This window comes from Saimiri boliviensis, chromosome 13, assembly GCF_048565385.1.
Source record: "Saimiri boliviensis isolate mSaiBol1 chromosome 13, mSaiBol1.pri, whole genome shotgun sequence".
Taxonomy (NCBI): Eukaryota; Metazoa; Chordata; class Mammalia; order Primates; family Cebidae; genus Saimiri; species Saimiri boliviensis.
Genome location: NC_133461.1, coordinates 43,377,042 through 43,401,701, shown reverse-complemented (window position 1 = coordinate 43,401,701; position 24,660 = coordinate 43,377,042). Strand labels below are relative to the sequence as shown.

Sequence of the window (24,660 nt, the reverse complement as noted above, 5' to 3'; positions counted from 1 at the left end):
AGGTCAGAAGCCTAGGGCAAGGAAGATGTCTGTCTAAAGTCAGACAAGTTGAGAAAGTCTTGGCCTTAGAAAGAGAAAGCAATTATAAGAAAGTTTGGCAAATTCAGGTGATTTAATTAGAGAGAGCAATTGATAAAAAAAAAGTTTGGCAAATTCAGGTGATTGAAGCATATATGTGTTAAACATTCACTCTTAGCTTATTACTATAAGCAGCAGAAGCAGGAATAAACAGCAAAGCAATGAAATTAAAAGAAGCATGGACTGAAAAACAGAAATAATAGCTTTATATAAAATATCGGGTGACCACCTACTTTGATTTAAGAAATTCTGTACAAATTCTCCCCTAACCCAAAATTGTCTTCAAAATAATGCCCTAATTATCAGTTTGCTTAGTACTGTGGGTGAAAGCTGGGGGGGGGGGGGCGGGAAAAAATGAAACTCTAATTAAATATAAACGTCATCCTCACCCTGACCTTTCAGCCATCAAATAAGTTTAGCAGCTCAAATAAGTTTATCGGACTGACGTTTAAACAGAATAAATTGTTCTTGGAATTAAACTGTCCTTCTTTTCTGTTTTTCTATTCTCAGAGCACATTTACTTAGCCTTACCTGGTAGTTACTTGTGAACATGTCCACACCACTCACTGCTGTGAACTCCTTTTTAGGGACAGACCTAGGACGTGTACATTCAAATCCATACACCTTAGATGCTGAATCAGTGCTTGTTTAAAAGCTGTTGGGACACAGGATGGGTAGGTTTTAATGGAAGGGATGTAAATGGAAAACACTCTTTGAGAACATGGAAGGCTGCCTAATAAGGTAAGATAGGTCTTGATGAGAAATGAGTGTTGCCACTGGCCTCTCAGCAGAAGCAGAACCTGAAACCAAAGGGAGGCAAATGAAATTACTGAACAAATACTGTTTTTGGCTTTTGCTTTTGTTTTTATTTTTGTTTTGAGGCAAAACAAAAGACTGAGGCGACTCTGTCGCCCAGTCTGGAGTACAGTGGGGCAATCTCAGCTCACTGTAACCTCTGCCTCCCGGGTTCAAGCGATTCTCATGCCTCAGCCTCCCAAGTAGCTGGGCCTACAGATGCACCAGGACTACGCCTGGCTAATTTTTGTATTTTTAGTAGCGATGGCATGGGGTTCACCATGTTTGGTCAGGCTGGTCTCAAACTTCTGACCTTAAGTGATCCACCCACCTCGGCCTTCCAAAGTGCTGGAATTACCGCATGAGCCACTGTACCCAGCCTAAATACTGTTGAATTATTTGAAGGCAGGCTGTCCCTCAGACTGTTGGCTGGAGTCAGCAGATGCACAATTGGAAAGGAACCTAAGGCATGATTTTGAATGCACACTATGAGTTTTAGGAATGCTGATCTAAAAACTTCAGAAAAATGACATGAATGACCCCACCACCACAGGCTGTCGTGGATACGGGGATTGTTTTCACTTGCTTCTTTGTTTCTCATGCTCCTCACTCTCTTTCAGATGTTAACACCATGGATCACCACCCTAGAAATTCTATGTCACCACCCAGCCCAGTCTGCTGCTTTTTCTGTCCCCTCTACTTCTCTTTTTCTGTCTCTTAGTACGCTCTAGCACTGAAGTCAGAGAATTTAAAGTTTTCTTCTTGACCAGTTTTCTCCATATACAATTTGTCTTTCTCTCAAAGCTTTTTCTTTATTGCTGTGGCTCTTGAGTGTTCAGAGTCCCCCAGAACAACCTCCCATTTCTCATATGCCAGCTTGTCCAAAAAGGCAGCACATAAGCTAAACTTCTCTTCCAGTCTTGTCGACTTGTCAAATCTTCTGCTAATGAAGCAGCTTGAGGAGGACTCATTGTCAGCTCCACTAATAATGCCCATCACAAAAATATCTATCGTCCCTGTCAAGGCGGCTCCATTCTAGTGTTCCCAAAGCCACATGGTTTTTGAACAACTGCCAAATAGCTGGGCACAGTTCCGAAGTGGGGAGGACACTCCTATTCCCAAGTTTGTGCCTCATTTTGTCACTAGAATAAAGAATAGCCCTACTTGTGCACACGGTCTCCTGTTGGAAAAATATTTCCAATCTTGACCCAGTAGAGCACACTACTATGTTTTGTATGCTTATTGATAATTCCTGGAACGTACTAAAGCTCTAATCCTTATATCCAACTATCTGCTGGATACCTCCACTTGGACATCTTACAAGCAACTCAGACTCTTTATCCCAAAACCGTCTTCACCCATCAACGAACCTATTCCTCCCTGTTTGTACCTTACTTAGCTCAGTGAGGAAGACTCTATCCCATTCAGCTACCTAAGATAGCAATCTTTTTTTACCCCTAAACTCCTCCTTTACCTTCTTCTCAGTATCTCTCCCTCTCTCTCCCTCCCTCCTTCACACACACACACACACACACACATACACACACACAGAGCCAATCATAAAGCATCGCAGAGTTCAGGCAGCAGGTTCATCATGGGCTTCATTTTTATTCTGTAAATATATGCCGAGCAAAACTTTTAAATGAATGAAATATTTAAGAATTGAAATGATGATATATTAATAGAAGGTTTTATAATGAGCTATCAAAATATAGAAGGCAAAACATACAAGAATTGTGTGTAAATGTTCAGAGTGCAAAAACTAAAACCAAAAATTAGATAAGACTGGTTGGTTGATTTGTTAATTGATTGGTTTATTGGATGAATGAACAAATAAATGGGTGGGGAAAGGTAGAAGGAAGCAAAGAAGGAAGTGAGAGGGAGGGAGAGAGGGAAGTAGAGACAGAGGGAGAAGGGAAGAAAGAGAATCTTTTTAGAAAGGGCCAAAGAAAGGATAAACTGCTGCTGATAACAGTGTAAACCATCAGAATTTAGCTGTGTCTTTGATGTCATGTTTATTGCTTCCTTCCAACTATGACTTGGGTACATGAGGTCTGAGGAGATGGTGCAAGAGCACTAAGTTGCCTTAAATAAATTTGTTTTAATTTTTTTATTATGAAAACTTTCAAATACATACAGAAGTAGAGAAAATAGTATTTATCTCAACCTTTAATTATGTATGCCATTCCCCACTGTATTAGTATGAAGCAAAACTAACAAATCATTTAAATGAGTGGAATCTCCAGACTTTAAAGAAGTATATCCCAGTGATATAATTTTAAAAAAAAAACTATCCATTATTTTAAAAAACAATGAAGAGCACATTGAAAAAAAGTGATGAAAAAATTCTGTACTTTTTTATTATAAAGAAAAAATATGTATTCCTTAGAGTTCAGAGTATGAACTTGTTATGAGTTTCATGTTATGAGTTTCATCCAGTTCATGATGAACTGGATGTTTTTCTAGATCTTGGCCAAAATATAGTGGTAATTCTAGACATGTCAACATACTAAGAGCAAAGATTGCTCTGCTAATTTTATTTCTTTACTCATTTATTTAAATTTTATCCTTTTAACTAATAAATTAAGTCAGCTAATATGCTTTTTAATAAGATTACCAGACTGCTGGATCAGGAAAATACCATCTGATAAAAATTAACCTTAATTTCCACAAGGTATTGACAAAAGCTCTTAGACTGTGCATGTGTTGGGGAATTGTGGATTGCGTCACAATACAGTTAGGGAGATTTGTAGGGAGTGTCATGACCATGTCTAAAGGCACAACTAATGGGTCAGTCAACTTGGAGGAAGGCTTCCAGTAGTATCCTGGAAAGCTGTTTGTAGCCTCGTTTTGGTCCATTGTTTTAATCAGAAGTCACACAACTAATTTCAAAGTAGGTTTTTGGCTTTATAAACTTTCAAGAAAAGACCACACATGTACAACTGGGTTAAGTTCATGGTTTGTTAGGGCAGAGAAAAAAAAATTGATTGATTGATTGATTGATTGATTGGAGATGGAGTCTCACTCTGTTACCCAGGTTGGACTGCAGCAGCATGATCTTGGCTCACTGCAACCTCCACCTCCTGGGTTTAAGGAATTTTCCTGCCTCAGCCTCCAAGTAGCTGGCACTACAGGCACACGCTGCCATGCCTAGCTAATTTTTTTTTTTTTAGTAGAGACAGGGTTTCACCGTGTTGCCCAGGCTGGTCTCGAACTTCTGAGCTCAGGCAATCTGCCCACCTCGGTCTCCCAAAGTGCTGAGATTACTGGTGTAAGCCACCACGCCTGGCCAAGAAATTTATTTTGGCAAGGCAGATAAACAGAGTAGGAGGCTATGTATCATATCTCAGCCCAGCTTCTTCTGGTTCCTTTCTGGATGAATCCTCCAGTTAACACATACATTGACTGTGCACAGTAGTGTGCTGCTATATCTGTCACACTAAATTTTATTGTTCACCACATCCCTTTTAATATTCAGGGTTTACATCATCAGCCAGGAAGAATTTATACAATATTTATGTATCGACAGGCCTCTTCCTGGTTCTTGAACAAAGCACAGGGTCAGTTAAGTCCACACAGTAATAGCACAGGAAAGCGCTTAGTGCATTTCAGGCCCAAAGCAGCATCTCCACATCCTGGAGAAGTGCACCTTTGCCATATTTCCCCAAGGACTTCATCAGAGGAAGGTGCAGAGGTGCCAGGGTTACCGTTCTCAAAAGGTAAGGTCTTCCAGCAAGTGAGAAACTTAACTATATGCCACATCACAGTCCTTTTTTTATCTGGAGCTTAAATCATTATGCATGAAGAACTTACACAAATAACCTATGCCTCTAATGTTTTCTTTTAAGTGATTATTTACAGATATTGAGACTCTCCTGATTGCTGAGCCAAACTTAGCACCAATAAAACTATATCCTCATCAGGGAGCAAAGGCAGATTTGGCATTCAAGCATTTGTGATAGTCTCTCTGTCTCTGGTTATCAGGCATCCTAGAGAGTTCATTCCCCACATAAGTCTCTCAGATTTACAGAGGGCATGAAACTAGGAAAGATTTTTGAAGTTCTAGTGACAAAATAAGAATTTTAAAAGATACAGAAAAGTTCAAAGTGTGAGCTAAATTTCATAGTAACTAACCAGATAAATACGAAATCCTACCCTTAGCTCCAAAATAGGCATTTAAATAGAAAATAGAGAAGATTTGACTTATATCGAAGCACAAATGATTTTTCAAACCAGTTTTTTAATTAACTTCAAACTTAATAAAAGCTGGCATAATGAGCCATTTTTTGAAAAAAGATCACATTAGTTAAGAGTCCTTATCAAAGTTAGTAATAATTGCTTTCTGTATATTCTGTACAAGTAAAGCAATAGTTATATGGATTAATTTTGGACACCTAATTTTAAAGAAACATTAGCCAGTTATAGAACAGGGTGACTAGAAAGTTTAAGGGTCTCAAACCATGCTTGATAATAATGAAAATAATAATAGCACCTTCCATGAATTGAAGCCCTACTGGGTGCCAGACAGATAAACACTATACCTGAAATGGCTGTGGAGTTGAACATCTGTTATCCTAAGAAAGTCGAGGAGAAGCTACCTCCCCAGTTAAATTTTAAAGTCCATGATAACTGGGACATTTGTACATAATTTTCAGATGGTAATGAAGATGCTGATAAGGATAATGTAGATGTTTTGCAATATTTGAGAAATGAATTCTCAAGTGGCAGGGAGAAAAGAGTATGTGACTCCAGGGGAAACTAGATCAAATAGGTTGAAGTTACAGGGAGGCAAACAAAAGCTCAAATATAAAAAAGAAATTTCCATCACATATTATTGCTCAGAAATGGCACACGAAGCCCTTAAGATGGCCTATTTACTGCTAAATGGTCATTATGTTCCCAATGCAGAAGTCAAGACTTTACATCTATCTATTACCAGCCAGTAAAGTTAATATTGTTATCTCATTTTATCCATGTGGAAATTGAGATGCCAAGGAAAAACTTGGTGAAACTCACACAACTGGGAAGTGACAGAATTGAAGTTTACTAACTTTAAAGTTCATTTATTTTCACAAGTAATAGTCTTTTCTATCACTGCAAATAATCCTACATGACCATTGGCTAAACGTTCATCTCTTGAGAACATTTCTAAGGGAATTCCTGCATTGGGTAAGAGTAGCTCCCCATCTCTTTGATCCTTCAAGTGCTCAGTGTCAATAAGCCTGTTTGTTAAATAATAAGCTTTATTAAGAGTGACCATTTGATGATTTGATTTATAAAACCACAAAGTCATAGGACTATAGGCAACACTTTAAATAAATCTGAAGATATCAATTTGAGTTGAGGAAATGCTAAATGCCCTAGTGAGGGATACTTGCTAATTCATCCTGAGTTTCACCGAGAAACATTTAATTGGCCTTCTAATATAATTGCTTCCAGGATAATTCATTTACTTGTTATTCTGTTTTGCTTTAAAGGATTCACATAGCACATTTTATTAGTGTATGACTGGTAAAGATAAAAATTTAATACATGACTTTATATCTGTTATAAACCATAAACATGGGCTTTAAAAAGCCAAATATGTGGAAGTGGAGATAAGCAGACATTTATTGAAAGTCTAATGTGTTCTATTCACAGTCTAGAGATTAACTCATTCAAAGAAAGGTGGGAGGACTACTAGGAGCTCAGGTGTTGAAGTAACAAGCAGCTCATCTGTAGGGTATTGAGACGAGACTTATCCGAGCCTAGGCGAGATTCTGTGGTAGAAAGTAGTGAACAATGTCATTAAGTAGGTAAGGTGGAAAGAACCAGAAGATGAGCTTGGATTCTGAGTGGAGCTTTTAGACCTGGTGTTCTGGGCATCAGGAGCCATGCTAGACTCCTAAGTGGAAGAGTGAAATAAGGAAAGTAGTTTAAGAATATAGGGAACGTGTTCCCTCTAAGTTAGGAAGGAACTGGAAGGCACAATAAAAAAGGGTAGAGGTTGTTTTAGAAAGGCATCTCTTCCTCTGATATTGACAGGAAGGATCACAAAAAAGTTATTAGTATTAAAAATGAATACTTAGGCAGCACTTACTATGTGCCAGACAGTGTTTAAGTGCCTTAGATGTATTCACTCATTTATCCTTACAACAGTACTGTGAAATAAGCACTATTATTATCATCATCCCCATCCCCCAAGTGAGAAAAAACTGCCCTAAAAGCAGTTGGCCTAAAGTCATACAGAGAAGATGCGCAACAGTCAGTACATGGTCACCTAACAGCCAAGTTCCCATGACCAATAGCAGTGCACTTTAAAGGATTATCTGATGATAGTATCTCTATCATCTAGCTGTTTTACTGTAGGTCACAGCTTGAGCAGATTGTTCTCAGAAGTGATGGGCACAACAGGGATGACATTGTGTTTCTTAATCCATGAATATGGTTGACAACCTGATCTCCAGTGTTGATTACATGTACTCTTTTTCCCTGGAAACTGAGGAACCTGTCCTTGAATAGGACAGACCTGTTCAAGTCTTAAACTTATATTTGTATTCTAATAAAAATAACATTAGGTGTAAGGATTATATCTGCAGTTGTTTTATTCATAAACATTGTTATTCCTTTCTGCACACATAGCATACCATATGTGTCCTTTTTCCCCTGCACTAGGGGCTCAAGATCTGGATCGCATCCGACTCTCCACCTACAGAACAGCATGCAAGCTTAGGTTTGTTCAGAAGAAATGCAATTGTAAGTATGCCAATTGCTTGGACTAATTACCATCATGAATCCTATCGTTTACATTTGGTACTAAGTTTATTAAACTAGATTCTCTTACAAATATTAATAAGAATGTGTATACAACAATAAAAGGGGTATTATGATGCACACATGGTAGAGATGGCTCCTAAGTAATCTGTCTTGAAATCTGAATTATGCATAAATACTACAGCATATGAACTCTTCAGTTCATACTAAAAGGATGAACCTCTGGATACATATACAATATAATCCTTACCTTGAAATGGTTTAAATCTGGATGGATATTTTTCTTCTTTTCTCCAACTTTGGTTTCGTAAATGCAGTACTATCAGAATGGTTTCTAAGAAGTTTATAAATATCAGACATTAAATCTCCCTTATATTTGTATTTTCTTTTACAAGGACAGGAAAATATTTAAAAGCTTTTGGAAAACATTTAAGTTTTTTTCTGAAATAACAAAATTAGCCCTTTGTGTCAGAGTTTTAACTACCTTTGTGTACATCAGACAAAAATAAGAAAAGAAACAATACCTAAAGAAACAAAAGAACTTGCTTCAGTTTCTCTCCAAATTTAAAAATGTAAGCAATAAGCTAGATCACTAGTCACAATTAGCAGGTTTATTCTCTGCTGCGTCAACACTTCCATTGTATTACCACATCCATTTTCTCTTGGGAAAAAAAAATATCAATTCATAGTTCATGCATAAGAACTTATTACTTTCTTTTTTTAAAAAATGAGTGCTATAAAATTAATAGTGTCTCATTTTAAAATTAATATTAGGTGAAGTTTTCTAAATGAAAACTGTAATGTTCTCCTGATACATACACATAGTGCTACAATAACTGGCATGGTCATTAGACTCATGGTAAAGGTAGAAACCAGGCATCTCCACATGTCTACCCTCTCAGAGTCTCTAGTAGATGTTTCCCAGGGCCCTGGACAGGTCACCTCAGCCCCAAGCTTCTAGGCTTACAGCTAATCACGACTGTGAGGATGCAAAGTATGCATCTATTCCCCAAGCTTTTCATCTACACCTTATTCTCCAGTCCCAATGGCTAAAAATGGGGCTAAAGTTTGGGGAAGGAAGGGATGGAAGAAGAACATAGTTTGGTTGTCTTATTTTCATTTTCTGTTGCTTATAACAGAATACTTGAAACTTTTGCAATTTATAAAGAAAATGAATTTATTTCTTCTTACGATTATGGTGGCTCAGAAGTTCAAGGTCAAGGGCTGCCTCTGGTGAGAATCTTCTTACTAGTGGGGCTCTCTGCAGTCTCAAGATGTGCAGGGCACACATAGCGAGGGGGCTGAGCATGCTAACTCAGGTCTCTCTTCCCCTTCTTATAAGGCCACCAGCCTCACTCCTGGGATTATCTATTAATAAATGAGTAGATTAATCCATTCATGAAGACAGAGCCCTCATGACCCAATCACCTCTTAAGAGTCCTACCTCTCAACACTGCCTCAGTGGGGATTAAGTTTCAACATGAGTTTCAAAAGGGACAAATATTCAAACTATAGCATTGGTCACACATCACATAGATGTTTTGACTCCTCACAGGAAACTAAACAAATCTAAAATGAGTAGTGAGAAAAGTATTACAGATGTTGAAACAATTTGTCACTGTATTTATAGTCCTAATGAGTCAATAAAAGCAACTTCCAGTCCTGGCATTAGGGACCAAGGAAAATGTTTCCACAGAAGTTTCCTCTTCCCCCTCAAACCCATCACCCATATTAAAAACAAAAAGAAGAATCTCAGTGTTTTCAGCAATTAAAAGGGATTCAATTGTCCCACTGTCTTATCGCGTGTTACCACTGCAATGGTCTCAAAATTGGAGGGGAAGGCAGAAGACAGGGGTAGGAGCTCTGTCCTCCTTAAACCTTTGCCAACAAGAGTCTTTCTTAGGCTCCTCTCAGGAAAGCTAGGGCTTTCCAATAAAAGAGTACAAAATGGTAAGAAGGAACACAGAAAAAAAGGAAAAAAGGAAAAGAAGGGAAGGGAAGGACTCAGGGACTCAGGGACTTGGCAACCCTGCACTCAACATTAAGGTGCTCACACTGTGTTGTCCCCAGTTGTGGTCCACAGGCTTTATCCCATGCCTCCTCCTCTCTGAGAAAGTCCCTTTCTCATTCCTAGGCATTTCCTTTCCTCTTTCTGTTCCTTTCTGGTCCACATCCTTATCCTGCATCCAGAATTGTCTTGGAATTTCTTGAAAAACAGTAGGGAAGAAATGACAGTGCTAATCTATCCTTGGGTGAAAATAGAAGCTTATACCCATCCAGTAGCCCTTCAGTGTGACCATTCATTGACCTCTTAATATTAAGTGTATAATGAGCTCCTGCTATACGTTTGACCTCATGCTAGGTACAAAGGATAGTGGGATGATGAATGACATGCAATCCCTGCCTTCAAGTTGCTCAAAATCTAATTGAGCAGGTGGGCTTTTAAGCAGATTTATAACACCGTGTAGAAAGATAATGATAGAAATATGTACATGATATGTGAGAGCTTCAGGAAATATGCGCCCTGACTTGTTGCGGGTGAGGATCACTGATTGGACTTTCCTAGAGAAGAAGATACCAGGAAAGTCTTATTTACTTTACAGTCTGTCTACCTTATAAAATTCATTCAGCATTTTCATAATGAGAAGAGATACTACATTCTACAAAAGTTAGACAAGGTTAAGGCTCAAGAAAGAACAACAAGTATATTTTGAATGCTCTGCTAAATTAAGCTGCTCTTAAAAATTGTTTCTATTCCGATCAGAAGGATTAAATGCAAGTACTATATATCTTTGTGGAGTTTTCCTTTCTAAAAATAAATACAGCAGTCGTGATGTTCAGAGGTATTTGTAAAATGCTTACATAATTGATCTTGGCTTACCTTAATCAAAGTTGTAACCTTCCTTCTAGAAAGTTAACCAGCCAGAAGCAGCAATGTTTACATGACATAACATTAGTCAACATTGAATGTATTTCCTGATTAGAGGAAAGTAATTTTAGCCTGCAATAAACCTAACCCACAATAAATTATGATACCTTATAATGGAGTTTTACTTTACAATGAAAGAAATAAGAAACAAAATATAGGTAGCATATTTGTAAGTGCATTGCTTTATTGGAAAGTGTCTTACATTTGGGCTGCTCTAACAAAAATACCATAAATTGAGTGGCTTATAAACAACATTTATTTATCTTAGTTCTGGAGGCTAGAAAATTCAAAATCAAGGCACTGACAGATTTTCTATCTAGCAGCCTTCTAGTTCCCAGGTGGCCCCTTCTCATTGTGTCGTCCCATAGTGGAAGAAGCAAAGCACAGTAGCCCTCTGAAGCTTTTTTCCTTTTCTTTTTTTGGGGGGAGGGGGGTGGGGGACTGGGTTTTGCTATTGTTGCCCAGGCTGGGTGCAATGGTGCAATCTCAGCTCACCTTAACCTCCACCTCCTGGATTCAAGCGATTCTCCTGCTTTAACCACACCACCACCACCGCCCCCCATAGCTGGGATTACAGGCATGCACCACCACACCCAGCTAATTCTGTATTTTTAGTAGAGATGGGGTTTCACTCTGTTGGCTGGTCTCCAACTCCTGACCTCAGGTGATCTGCCTGCCTCAGCCTCCCAAAGTGCTGAGATTACAGGTGTGAGCCACTGCACCTGGCCTGGGGCCTCTTTTATAAGGGCACTAATCCACATCATGAAAGCTCTGCCCTCAAGTCCTCATCAAGTAAGGCTAAAAGGCCCCACCTCATAATACCATCATATTAAGGGATTAAGTTTCAACATAAGACACAAATACAAACATTTCAACCGTAACAGAAACTCATTATAGTATTTACTTCATAGATATCAATTGAATCTTAACTGAAAATAGATTGCTTACTTTTAGGTCCATACCTCATTTAAAATTTATTGTGTATACTAACAAAACTAAGTTTTAAAACTACATAAAGGAGGAAAAAAAACAAAAACTGGTTCTTATAAAGATATCACCCACAAAAAAATGAATATTGTCTGGATATAGCACAGACTATATAGGTTTTTAGGTGATTTCTTTTGTATCTATTATCTAAATTCAGATTTCATATTTGTTGGTTAAATCTCCATAGTTCATTCCCCACAGCCCTTGCGTATTCTGTTTATGATTTTCCATATGGAGCACTTGTTCCTATCACTGATGTCATGTTTATTTTCTTCTGTTCAATTCCTAATGTATGCTGAGAATAATCAGTTCCCGGGGTTCTCAAAGGACTCTGAACAAGAGGCCACTGTGACCCATGAACTAAATGAGGTCCAGAACCTACCTTTTTATAGAGCATGAACTAATAGTTTTTACAGATGAATATTTGTAATCGATTTGATAACAGGGGACACTGACTTATAACCCCAGTTTTTAAAAATGCATGCCCCCAGGAAGAATTACATTCTTCACATTGATAGGCCAGTATTGTCTTAATGTACTCAATTATTGGATATTTAACTTCATCAGTAAAAATGTTGTGGAAATTCTTTTTCTCTCTTCTTATGTATGTACTGATACAATATCTCTGATTTTGTCTCTTGGTCCACAAAAGGAATGTTGACCAATCCCTGCTATAAAAGACACTTGTAAAAACCCATCTCTTTTTTTTAAGCCAAAGGATTCTCCTTTGCAAATCGCTTCTTCCCCTTACCATTCATCTTTGTACCCTGCCATACCTTCTCCATCATAACTAGCACATTCTCTAACAAAATAAAAGAATGAATGTTTCTAAAAAATTAGGGGACACCACATTGGCTATTTTATATTCTAGAAGGAATGGAGCACAACAAAAAATGCAAATAATATTTTAAATGATCCTTTCTAATCAATAGCCTTCTCTTTAGCTTCCAGGTTTTTGTTAACTTTCCCCAAAAATTAATACCCATAAACTCTTATACATATGTGTAAAATGGCATCATCTCAGCCTTTATTTTAGACAAATAGCTGTTTCTGCTAGAACACTATTTCCTTGGTCAGCATTGACGTGGTTAATGATGCAGATACCCTGTAATGTCAGCAGATCTCTTTTTTCAGAAATTACTTTGGCTTCAATGAAATGCAGCCTCAATTCATGAACAACAAAGGAAATGAGAAATAAATCAGAAATATCTAATCCGTCCTGTTTAATAGGAACAAAAATTAAGACGGCAAGGGAATACTCTATCCTACACCCACAACTAACATTGCACCATCTTTTAGTCCTATTGGTTACAGCCTGAATTTTCTTTCTGTTAGTCATATCAACTAAAATTTAATTAAAATTGTGTTTAAAAGGAAAAGAGGAGAAAAGGTCTATAATTATATCTGGGCTGTCAGAGTTTCTCAAAATATTTTTTTTCTAGTAATTGAAATATTTTAAAAGTATCCTTCATTCAGATATGTTAAGTTAGAACACATGCTTTTTTCTATGTCATTGTCTCTAAATTTGTTTTTGATTTTCTTGTGAACCAAAAAATTTAGTTACCTTTTTACCTACATGTTTGCCTATCACCACGAAAGTAATCCAAGTGAGTGTCATATAACTAGTAGGTTGTGAATCAATATTCTGTGAATGAATGAATATGCTCCGCTAGGTTCATTTCTTACCAGTCAGGTGAATAGAATAACACTGGTCTTATGTGGCAGGAGTAGCCTTGAGCTATGTTTTTAGTAGTAAATACTAATATTCCAGTCATTTTTCTTCAAGCTAGTGTATCAGTATATTCGTCTTCTTTACTTCAGGTTTAAATATGTGGATTTTTAGCTGCCACTATGAATTGTCTATTCTTGGGTAACAAATTACCATAAATTTAGCAGCTTAAAGCAGAACACATTTGTTATCTTTCAGTTTTTGTAGGGCAGAAATCCAATGCAGCATGGCTGGATTCTTGGCTTAGCATTACACTCAACTGAAATCAAAGTGCTGGTTGGGTCTGTGGTTCTCATGTTGGGATCAGGGTTCTCTTCTAAGTGCATTCACTGTGGGAAAATGTTATTTTCTTGTGGTTGTAGGATCAAGACCTGGTTTCCTTGCTGGCTCCCTTATTCCTTGCCTCACGGTCCCTGTTGGCTGTTGACGGCAGAGGCGTTTGTGGCTTCTTTCAGCCCAGCTGTTGTATCCTCTCTGACTTCCCCATCTATGAACAGCCAGAGAAGACTCTTTGCTTTTCAGCAACTCAGGTGCTTATATCAGGCCCACTCAGATGATATCCATGTTTTAAGGTCAACTAATTTAGGATCATAATATCATTTGCAAAATCCCTTCACAGAAGACCCTGGATTCATGTTTGAATAACTAGGAGAAAATATGTGACACCACACACCAGGAATTGACCACACTGCTCAGGAACATAGATTCTTGTATTTTCCAGATAATGATGTATAACATCTTGGATGTAAAGTTTAAAGTAGGAAACTTAGGCAAGAGAAATCAAAGCAGAGAAAGAATTGCATTTAAAGGAGAATGATAAAAGGATTCTCCCTAGTCAAGGAGCCAGCAGGAAAAGAAGGAATCTTCACAGTTGGGGAAATAAACTGCAGATGACTAACCCTTGGAGCACAATTATCTTAGTTTGTATTGTTGCAAATGTTTTTGCTACATATTTTCATTCCTGATGTTGAATCATTCTAGACACTTGTTTAGAATAAAGGAACATGCATTGTGCTAGAATACAATGTTCCCAAAAATTCCCTGTGGGAAAGTTGGTGGTGGCAGTGGAACATAAACGAACCTATTAAAGATGCTGTGTAATAAGACAATGGAAAAACTGCTCCTGTCTGGCACCCTGGACTTATAGCAAAATTATGTCCCCTTAATCAGAATAAGCCTCTGGATGAGAAAAGCAATGATTTTAAAGTCCTGATGATTACGATATGGGTTTAATTAAAGCTGCTTCTTCTCTTTGTTTTTAAGATCTTAAAAATACAGGGTTTTGTTTCCTTGTTAGTAGATTTTTATTTCAAAGAATGCAGGAAGCTTTGCTCAAGCTGCTACCATTGCATAACCTGTGAACTAAGCCACACCTGTAATCTCATTTCCAGGCATCTGCATGTAACACACAACTTCCTTTCCTTTCTTCTGCTTCTGTATTATACATGGAAGCTGTGCCAACTAGGCACTTTTACTTTCACAGTTGAGGAAGAGACATCATCTTAAAATGCACCTGTCGGTTGGGAAAGTGTGATGCCTACAGAGGAATGCCTTGCAAGCTTCCCAACCCTATCTAACAGTTGCCAAGTCAAGATTCAGTGACCTTCCCCTGGTAGCCTGCCAAGCCCTGTTTCTGGGAAACTGTCTTGCTTGGCCTGGAGCTGGTCAGCAGAACAATGAAGGGATGCCCAGAAGGGGTTCTCCCACTGCCTGGCTCCCAGGATCTCAGGCCCCCAGCACACACTTAGAGAAAACAGATGTCAGTTGGGAGGACAGGGATGGGAGAGCAGTTCTCCCATGAAATCACACCTGAGATTCCATCAGAAAGTCACTTGTGATGTCACCTTGGTTCACTCTCCACAGAGGTTTTGTTAACATTCGTTCTTATTAGCAACCATTCATTTATTTATTCACTCCACAGTAGAGACTGAGCATTCGCTGCATGCCAAGCATTGTTCTAGATCATGGGGAAAACAATGTAAGAGCTGGACCATTCAGGAATTCATTCCTATTTGCATATTCTCTTACAAAAAAAAACTTTACATAAATACATATTTGTTTTAGTATACTTCTTTGACAATAAAAATTTCATTTGCAATATATCACTCTCACATATTGAAGAGTAAAGAAAAAGAGAGCTAGAAGTTGGTAAAAGAAAAGTGGAAGATTTATTCCGAGAATCCTTTTAAAAGAGAGGTTGCTCCCACGGGATACTAAGACTCATCAAGTGCTGACTACAAATGCCTGGTCCAAAACGTCTTTACCTGAATTACAATCTCAAATGGCTCCTAAAATTTCCTATCCCCTGAGCAATCCCATGCATAATTCCCAGGACTGCAAATTTAGTGAAATTTACTCCTGTGATTAGATTATGTTACATTGCACAGTTGCAACAATTCTTAAAGTAGGGAGATGACCTGGGTGGACCAGAACTAATCACATGAGCCCTTTAAAAGAAGAGAGTTTTCTCTGGCAGCTGCAGAAGAGAAAATCAGATGTCTGACAGGCCAGATGAATTTGTTATGCCATTGCTGGCTTGAAGATGAAAAGTGCCACATGCTCAATCACTAGATGTTGGGAGATGCCTCGCTCATAGCCAGCAAGGAACAGGGACCTTGGTCCTACGATCACAAGAAACTGAATTGTGCTAACAAGTACCTTGAAAGCATTTTTTTCCTGAGAACCTCTAAAAGAAAACTCAGTTCAGCCAACACGTTGATTTAATCCTTGTGATACCCTGAGCAGGGAACCAGTCATGTCATATTTCTTAACCACCGAACTGTGAGTTAATAAGAGTCTTGTTTTAAGATTATGAGTGACTGGGCTTGGTGGCTTACACCTGTAGTCCCAGCACTTTGGGAGGCCAAAGCAGAAGGATCAGGAGGTCAGAAGTTTGAGACCAGCCTGACCAACATGGTGAAACCCCATCTCTACTAAAAATACAAAAATTAGCCAGGCATGGTGGCACATGTCTGTCATTCCAGCTACTCCGGAGGCTGAGGCAGGAGAATTGCTTGAGTCTGGGAGGCAGAGATTGCAGTGAGCCGAGATTGCACCACTGCACTCCAGCCTGAGTGACAAAACGAGACTCCATCTCAAAAATAAAAATAGAAGGCAACCTTTCTGCTATACACATCAAAGTATGGAACTGAACTCCAGTGGCATCTGTGAGAAAGAATGCTCAGATGTGCATAAGAGACACTGGGACATATGCTTTATATAAAATTCAAAGCAAGACTGAGACTGAATAACCCTGTAGGTTTAGGAGGGGAGTGGACACTTTGTTTTACACAGCTGATGAGGCTCAGGCTCAGCATTGTTTACTGAAAGCTTTTCCCATATCTAGTTCCAAGTCCCTTATCATCATAGTGGGAGAAAAAGGAACGAAAGGCAGGATCTGGACAAGGAGCAGGATAATAAAAGTGAGAGAAAGAAGTCAAAAGTCAACCATTCTGAGTAACAACACCCCCAAAACATCCTCCAAACACGGAGAAGCCATATAAGGAAATAACACATGAGTATTTTCTACCACAAAATGAAGTCGACCTCAAAGAGATATCTAAATCTGAATCAGGTCTTCTCACTCCTCTGCTCAAATTTCTGCAGAGGCTCCCCACTTCCCTTGCGGTAAAAGCATAGTCCCGAAAATAGTCCAGTTGGCTCTACAGGATCAAGTCTTTTTCTATTCTGCCCTCATCTCCTCCCACTTCCCTATCTGGTCACTCTGCTCCATCCACAGTTGGCCTCCTGACTTCACTGGGAACATACCCGGTGTGTGCCCATCATAGGGCTTTAGCACTGGCTGTTCCCTTTACCTGGAGCTCTCTTCCTGTAGAGAACCTAATGGTGGACCTCCTCATCTTTCTCAAGTCTTTGCTTACTTGTCATCTTCTTAGTGAACTCTCTACCTTGGCAACCCCCATTTAATATTCCAATTCCCCTATCCCCCTTGTCCTACTGTTTGTCTTTTTCCTGAAGTATGTATTACATTCTAATATATGCTATGCTATACAATTTAGTTAGTTGTTATGTTTCTTACATCTTTCCCAACTTGAGTGTAGGCTTCTTAAGGGCAAAGATCAGTGTATGTCTTGTGTACTAATATATTCCCTACACCTGGCACATGAAAAGTGTTCAAAAAATAAGTAAGTTAACCTTTCAAGACTACTGGGGAGAAGCTCTTGAACAATAAAATGATGTCAAAGATAGTGTATGGTTCAGTACCTATTAATTTTAAATGAATAAAATACCACTGGTAGTCTACCTAGTGTGTTGTCATTAAGTTGTATTTTAGAAATGAAAAATATTGATAGATAACTTCTAGGTTTACTCCAATACTATTAGTCCATTTTCCACTGTATTAGTCTGTTTTCACACTGCTGTAAAGATCTTCCCTGAGAGTGGGTAATTTATAAAGGAAGGAGGCTTAATTGACTCACAGTTCTACATCACTGGGGAGGCTTCAGGAAACTTACAATCATGGCAGAAGGTGAGGGAGAAGCAAGCATCTTCCTCACAAGGCAGCGGGAGAAGAGAGCAAGAGAGGAGCTACCAAACCCTTATAAAACCATCAGATCTCCTGAGAACTCACTCACTATCCTGAGAACAGCATGGGGGAAATTGCCCCCATGATCCAATCGCCTCCCTCCCTTGACACATGGGGATTACAGGTACCTCCCTCCACATGTGGGAATTACAATTCAAGATGATATTTGGGTGGGGACACAGAACCAAACTTTATCATCCCCTATGTCTGTTTTCCTCTTACATTATCTGAACTTTGACTTTTCTTGCCGTAAGTCTTCTGAAAAACTTAACTCTTATCATCATGTTAGTGAGGGAACTGCAGTAGCTATACAAAGCCTAGCTAATGAACCTATGACTAGAAGGCCATGTGACAAAATCCCTTACAGAGAAAGCCCTGTGGATTTTTCAGGTTTCATGGGGGCAGAAGAATCTTGCAGCAGATTGAGGTTTTCTTTCCCTAAGTTATTTGGGAGACTTCAGCATTGACTGGAACTTAAGGGCATCATTCTAAAGCTTGATAAATAGAAGCTTCTACAGAAGATTAGGAGGGATGATTACATTAAATGTTAAAAACATAAATATTAAAAAAAAGGCAATTTGCTCTCTAAACAGCAATAGCTAATGTATTCGAGCAAAAGACTTTTTAAAAGACAATTGCATTTTTTATTACATTAAGTACAATGTAGAGTGGCACCAAATGTTTCCACTTCACTCTTATTATAGCATATTTTATATTTTTCTAGTTAAAGGTATTCAATGCTTTTTTTAAAAAGTTGTTAAAATGTGCATAACACTTTAACCACTTAAGTGTATGCTTCAGTGGCATTGAATACATTCACAATGTTGTTCAAGGATCATCACTATCAGTTTTCAAAATTTTTTCATCATCCCAAACAAAAATTTTGTACCCATGAATTTTTTAATATCCTGGAAATGTCTCAGCCATTGTTTTCAGTGATGGACACCAAATAATAGACTAACCTCTGGGGTATAAACTAAAATGGCTGAAAGTCAAGCACATGGTTAAGTGACCTTCATGGTACACCTAAAAAATAAAATTACTTTATAAAACAATTCTATTTTGTCAATGACTTGTAAAATAAAAGCTATATTCTATAGGGAAAGTATTTTTAAAAATCCTTCTGCAAATATGTTTGGCTCACCCTCCATGTGCCAGGTGCTCTGTAGACCGAAAAGTAAACAAAACAGAAAATCAATTTATGTAGCTTGCATTCTAGCAAACAACACAACAAACACAACAATTTCAGGTAGGAGCAAGTAATCTGAGAAAAACAAGTCAGGATGATAAGACTTGTTTTGTGTCTTATCAGTGTCTATATCCTCCATGGTGTCTAGCATACACAATGCATTTAACACATATTCATGTGCATATGTGCTCATAAAATGTCTATTGAGTAATGACTCTATGTGTGACATCTTACTGAGTGCCTTGAGAGACATGGAGATTATTCAGACTTGGAGCATCGCTTCGGGGACCTTATAAATGATCCTAAGAAATCTGATATGCAGATTCTAGAGGTAGGTATCTGATAACTTGTTTAGCTTTTTCCTTGGCCTAAACCCAGTTTTTGTTTCATTTTTCTTTGCATTACTCTAACGTCCCAGGCCCCGTCCAAAATCTTTGCTCAGCATGGTCTGTACAACTTACCTGAGCATCTTCAAAATGTTCAGCAGTAGCAAGAAATCTAAAAGCCTGGATTGTCCAATAAAGGATTCTCCCTTTCTTCCCTTTTCAAAGTCCCCTCCCCAAAATAACAACAACAGTCCATCCTCAGGAACACTTAGATGTCTGTCAATCGGATCATGTTGGTTCTTGGCATTATGTTTGCATTTAAAAGGGAAAAAATTTAACTGGAGCAGCATAAGAAAAAATGCAATATGAGATATTTGCATTAGTTTAAATTATTCTAGATAGTAATATTCCTTAGTGTAAAAATTTAGTAATAGAACAACCTCAAATTTATAATCTAATGAATGTGTTCTATTTATTATAGTGCTTCAGATTTTGTGGATCAGTAGTATCAAACAGTGAATAGTGAATCTACTATCAAGTAGTAATTTCTCTCTCATACTTCATTGCATAAACTGATATCTTCCCTATCAAATCCCATGAGCCAAATATCATTTTCTGAAGGAAAAGGTGATTTTATAATTATGGTAATTACAAAATCAAGTATATCTATAACGTATTGAAACAAATTGTCTGTAGCTATTTGTAACCATTGATGGTGTTGGGCTAGGACTTCTGCTTTATCGCCTTGTCTACCAGGATTTATAAAGTTCTATTTGTTTTAGGTGAGGACAGCATAGCACAAGAGATATTAAGTGGCTTCCCTTGGGTAAACACCAGATAAAATCATGTAATTAAAGAGCCTTACTTCTAACTTCCCAATATTATCCAGGTGTTATGGTAAACAGTCACTGTCCTACAATGTCTGTCAAGTCTTGTCACCCAGAAGCACTGGAACACTGACAAAAGCTTGTGGACCAGCAAACCTGCTGCAAACCTGATATTAATAGCACCAGCCCTAAGCAGCTTACTGTCTCCAAAAAAAAACATTCTTTTTTATATAATCAAGTATGATGAATTTTATTTTTCAATTTAAACACTGGTATATTTTTAAAAAACAGTAATATATTGCAGAGAAAATGAACTGAGAAAAATTTGTGTAACTAAACAAGAATCAGAATCTGCTTCAAACATGGTCATAATCATCATTTTCTTCTCATTTATTATTCTGGGAAGATTCCACCAGGAATAGACAGAGACTTTATTAGGACCAGTGCTTAGGCTATGTTTCTCCAGGAAGCAGATCTCAGGACAAAGCTTGCATAGAAGCAGCTCACCAGGGTAATGAACTTACAACTAACTAGAAACAGGAAGGGAGAAAAGCTGATAGACAGTGCAGGAATTTCCAAGAAACCTTCTGCAATGCACTCCAGAACTGTCCATTCAGGAGACAAAAGGAGGAAGTTCTAATGGTGCTGCTCTGTCCTTCGTTGGTCAGTGATTGCCTACAGGAGTTAATGTCCTCATGCATCTAGGTTGCACATGTGTGGTGACTAGGTTTCAGGTGTTTGTAGTGAGACATTATAGGTATGCAGAAAGAGTCTGAGGCCACCCATTGTCTGGTTGCAGCTGCATCAACCTGGTTAAAAATCTATGTGGTACCAGTCACTTGTGCAGGGGCAGGAGAAAGAGGCAGGGCCAAGAGGATTTGGAAAGGTACACAAGAAGGGTCTGAAATATCATCCACTTTATTTTCATTATTCAAGGTTCTCGATCATTATTTTTCGTTGGCTTTTTAAAAAAAAAATGCTTTAATTGAAAAACAGTAATATATATGAATATGTATGGAGTACAATATGATGTGATAAGGTAGACATTGTGTAATTATTAAAATAGGCTAATTGACATATACATCTACCTTACATACTTATCGTTTCTTTGTGATGAGAACATTTAAAATCTAATCTTTTACCAATTTTGAAATATGCATTATTATTAACTTTAGTCACCATGCTGTGTAATAGATCACTAAAACTTACGCTACTGACTTTAAGACAATTCTTTAACAAGAAATACACTCCTCATAGTCTTCATACTATATTGATTTATGGACGACCTCACTCAAGTTACCTGTAAATGATCCGTTATACTGATTAGCTACCTAGACATCTCTTCATCCCAAATGCTCGTCTTATTTCCCATGCAGTTTTCTATGCACCAGGGAGCTGGGCCACAGCTATTTTCCCAGTGAATAAATAAAATAGATCTTGTTATTTATTTTTATTTATTCTCATTGCACAGACAATTGTACAGGTATAGATATACAGTACAGAACAAATGCAAAAAACTAATACTTCACAGCCAATTGCTGCTTACTCACTTTTTTCAGTGGCCAGGTGTGCTTTGTCTATTTGAGTTTATGTTGGCCAGATGGGCACATGATTCAGGGTCAGTGAGTTCAAATATTCTAAAGGACAAGTAGGAGACAGTTCCTCATGGTTGCCAGCCATATCGAAGCTCTTTCAGAATGTGGCCTCTGGCTTCTAGGATTATGGCCACAGCTCCAGTTAGTACATAAGAAATAAGAAAGGTTCTGTGGGAAACTATGCCCAATAAAGCTTTGCGGAGCTCACTTAGAACACTGAGGGAAAAGGAAAGCTTCTAGGAATTATAATCCCAGGCATGCAGTAGGTGCCCTACTCTATTCCATTCATTAAGCATTATTGAGCACACAGTTTGAACAAGGTATTATGCAAAGAGTTGAGGAGAATACAAAGATGAACAAGGCATAACCCATGTCCTCAAGCATGTAGTGCTGTGGTTTTTAAGTTTACTCCCTACATGTCTTTTGGAGAAACTGATGAAACTCATGGACCCATGTTTCAAAACGTACATGACCCTAAGGATAAAATTTAGCTTATGATTTTATATTTAGCTCATAATTTTATATGAATTGGAATTCATAATTCAATTATGGAGTGATGCAAAAAATTTAGGGAAAACTTGTCTATTAATAACTATGGAAAATGCATAGTATCATAAACAGTCCAATAGATATGTGAGGGGCTCTGGGAGCAGCAACATAAGGGAGAAAGTAATTCTACCACAGGGTATCAGAATGAGCATCCTCTGGAACATGGCACGTGTGTGCTTCCTTGAGGGATGGTGATTGTAGGGTGCACCTGGTGGAGGGAGCAGGCTGAGTAAAGGCATATACAAGAAAACCAAGGGAATGTTCTGGAATTTAAGAAGTCCAGTGTGGCTAGAGCATAGGACTCTTGGAAGAAGCTGGAGAACAGTGAGAAATGGGACTACACACTGGTAGACTGAGGTACAAATGATTTTCATGCTTAGCCTGTTGGGTTTTACTCAATAGGCAATAATGAATGGCATGACCAGAGAGAACCTTATAATATTTCTTGGAATAGATAGAAAGAGACAGAAAGTGGAGGTGAGTAGGAGGCTTGCTTCTAAGTAGAAGGCTTTTACAAGCTTAGACTAGGACACTAGAATGTAGGGAATGGTAAAACCACATTAAAGATCTGAAGTCTAAAAGCCCTGAATAAAATGACTATCCACTGGAGAAATAAGATACAAGATTTTCTTGCTTCTAAAGTTATTAATATTCTGAATAAAGTTAAACACTGACAATGAGAAATTAGTTATTCAGATCTTCCTTTTCATTTGCCTTCTCTTATTATTTTTATAATCCTTGGTATAATACTTTAAAAATAGTGGGCTTAATAAATGCTTGTTCAATTGAATGTTGTTAGATTTAATTTATAGTTTGACAGCTATTGAGTCAACAATTTTTATACCTCATTTTGAATAATGATACTGGTCTACAGACGCAATTTAAGGAATACTGAATACCTTTTCCTAATAGCCAATGGATGTACTGCCAGGGCCTGTACATCCACTGATGTACATGCCAATAAGATTGACATGATATTCAATTTGATTTTACACCAAAAATATGTTGTAGACCTTTTCATAAAGGTTTATTACATCACCTTAACCAGGAAATTAAAGTGAAACTAAAATGTTATCTCTGTAAGAAATGATGGCTCTCTCTAAGTATCCTTAGCAAAGAAAACTACCTTGGAGATAAAAGCATGCTTTCAGAACAAGAAAGACATTGAGATTGGAAGCATAAAAACACTCAGTGAGCTACTCAGGTGTTGTTTGGGTTCACATTTTATAAAGGTATAGCTCATGCTCACTAATGGAAAACAAATCTGAAGATTGTGCTTTTTGTGACATTTTCTTTCTGATTTCAGAGTTTGGTTAACGTGGGTGATGACTAATAGAGTTAGTGCAATAACATCAAAATATGTCTATTGACCCTGGCAAAGCATACTATTTAACTGAGTCCTTTTTAAAAAACACTATTTTCTCATGATAAGAGGTCTGAATAAGGGCACAAAAATAAATTATTTATTTTAGAGCTCTTAACAGCTAGGTAATTTGCACCTGGCTTTCTTGGCTACAGTGCTCCCAAGAAATTCCTCTGAATCAAAGGAGCAAGAGTTTTCTGTTGTTCCTGTCTCTTGTCTAACTCCATTCTTTCAGTTGTGCTCCATAGCAGTGATTCTCACACTTCGTTCCCTAACAAAATCACCACAGGAGCTGCTTATACCTAGGGATATCCTGGCCACACTCAAGACCTATGGAATCAAAGGCAATAGTTTGAGACCCACTCATGGCTCTAAAGAACAGCCCTGGTTTCCACCACCATACTTCTTAGCTTTAGATGGGGCTCTGAATTAGCTCACATGGTAGTCTGAAAATTAAATAAAACATTTAACTTTACGAGATTCCAATTTTTAATAAAATACAAAAGCGAAGATATTCACTCATTAAAAAATTAAAAGTGTTATATACTGGGCAATAGAAAAGAATACTGAGTTACAGATCCTGCTTTCCTGTAAGCCCCAACACAAATTTCTCTGGCTCTATCAAGTTAATACAAAATCTAAATGCATCATCATAATTCTTTGCTCTGTGCCATTGTTCACTGAATCCACTTCTTCCTGGTGTATCCTTTTCTCCTTATCTCCATACATGTACTTTCTGCTGTGTTTTAGGAATCAACTTGAGCCTTACCTCCTCTTCTAAATCTTTACAAAGTTTCCAGCCCACAATAGCATTTCTGGATATTGAGCTCCTGTAGCACTTTTCTTTTTAATCTGCACTATGAATGTGGGCTTTTGATAACATAGTGTGTTGTGGTGATTTTCAGTTAGCTTATCTGTGTGTCTCTCCCCATGAGACTGAACAATCTTTTTTATAGTCAGGTTCTCATATTTTGTTAAATAACCAATAACATCA

General features: G+C 37.9%; 1 protein-coding gene across 43 annotated transcripts in view; it reads left to right on the top strand.

The window, feature by feature from the left end:
• Nucleotides 1-24,660, top strand: part of DTNA (dystrobrevin alpha) — a 373,295-nt gene that overhangs the window by 245,446 nt on the left and 103,189 nt on the right. For all 43 annotated transcript variants that reach the window (XM_039463796.2, XM_039463794.2, XM_074383596.1 and 40 more), the window contains one exon: nt 7,528-7,608. In XM_039463796.2, the coding sequence (XP_039319730.1) occupies nt 7,528-7,608 (81 nt within the window). The remainder of the gene's footprint in view (nt 1-7,527; nt 7,609-24,660) is intronic.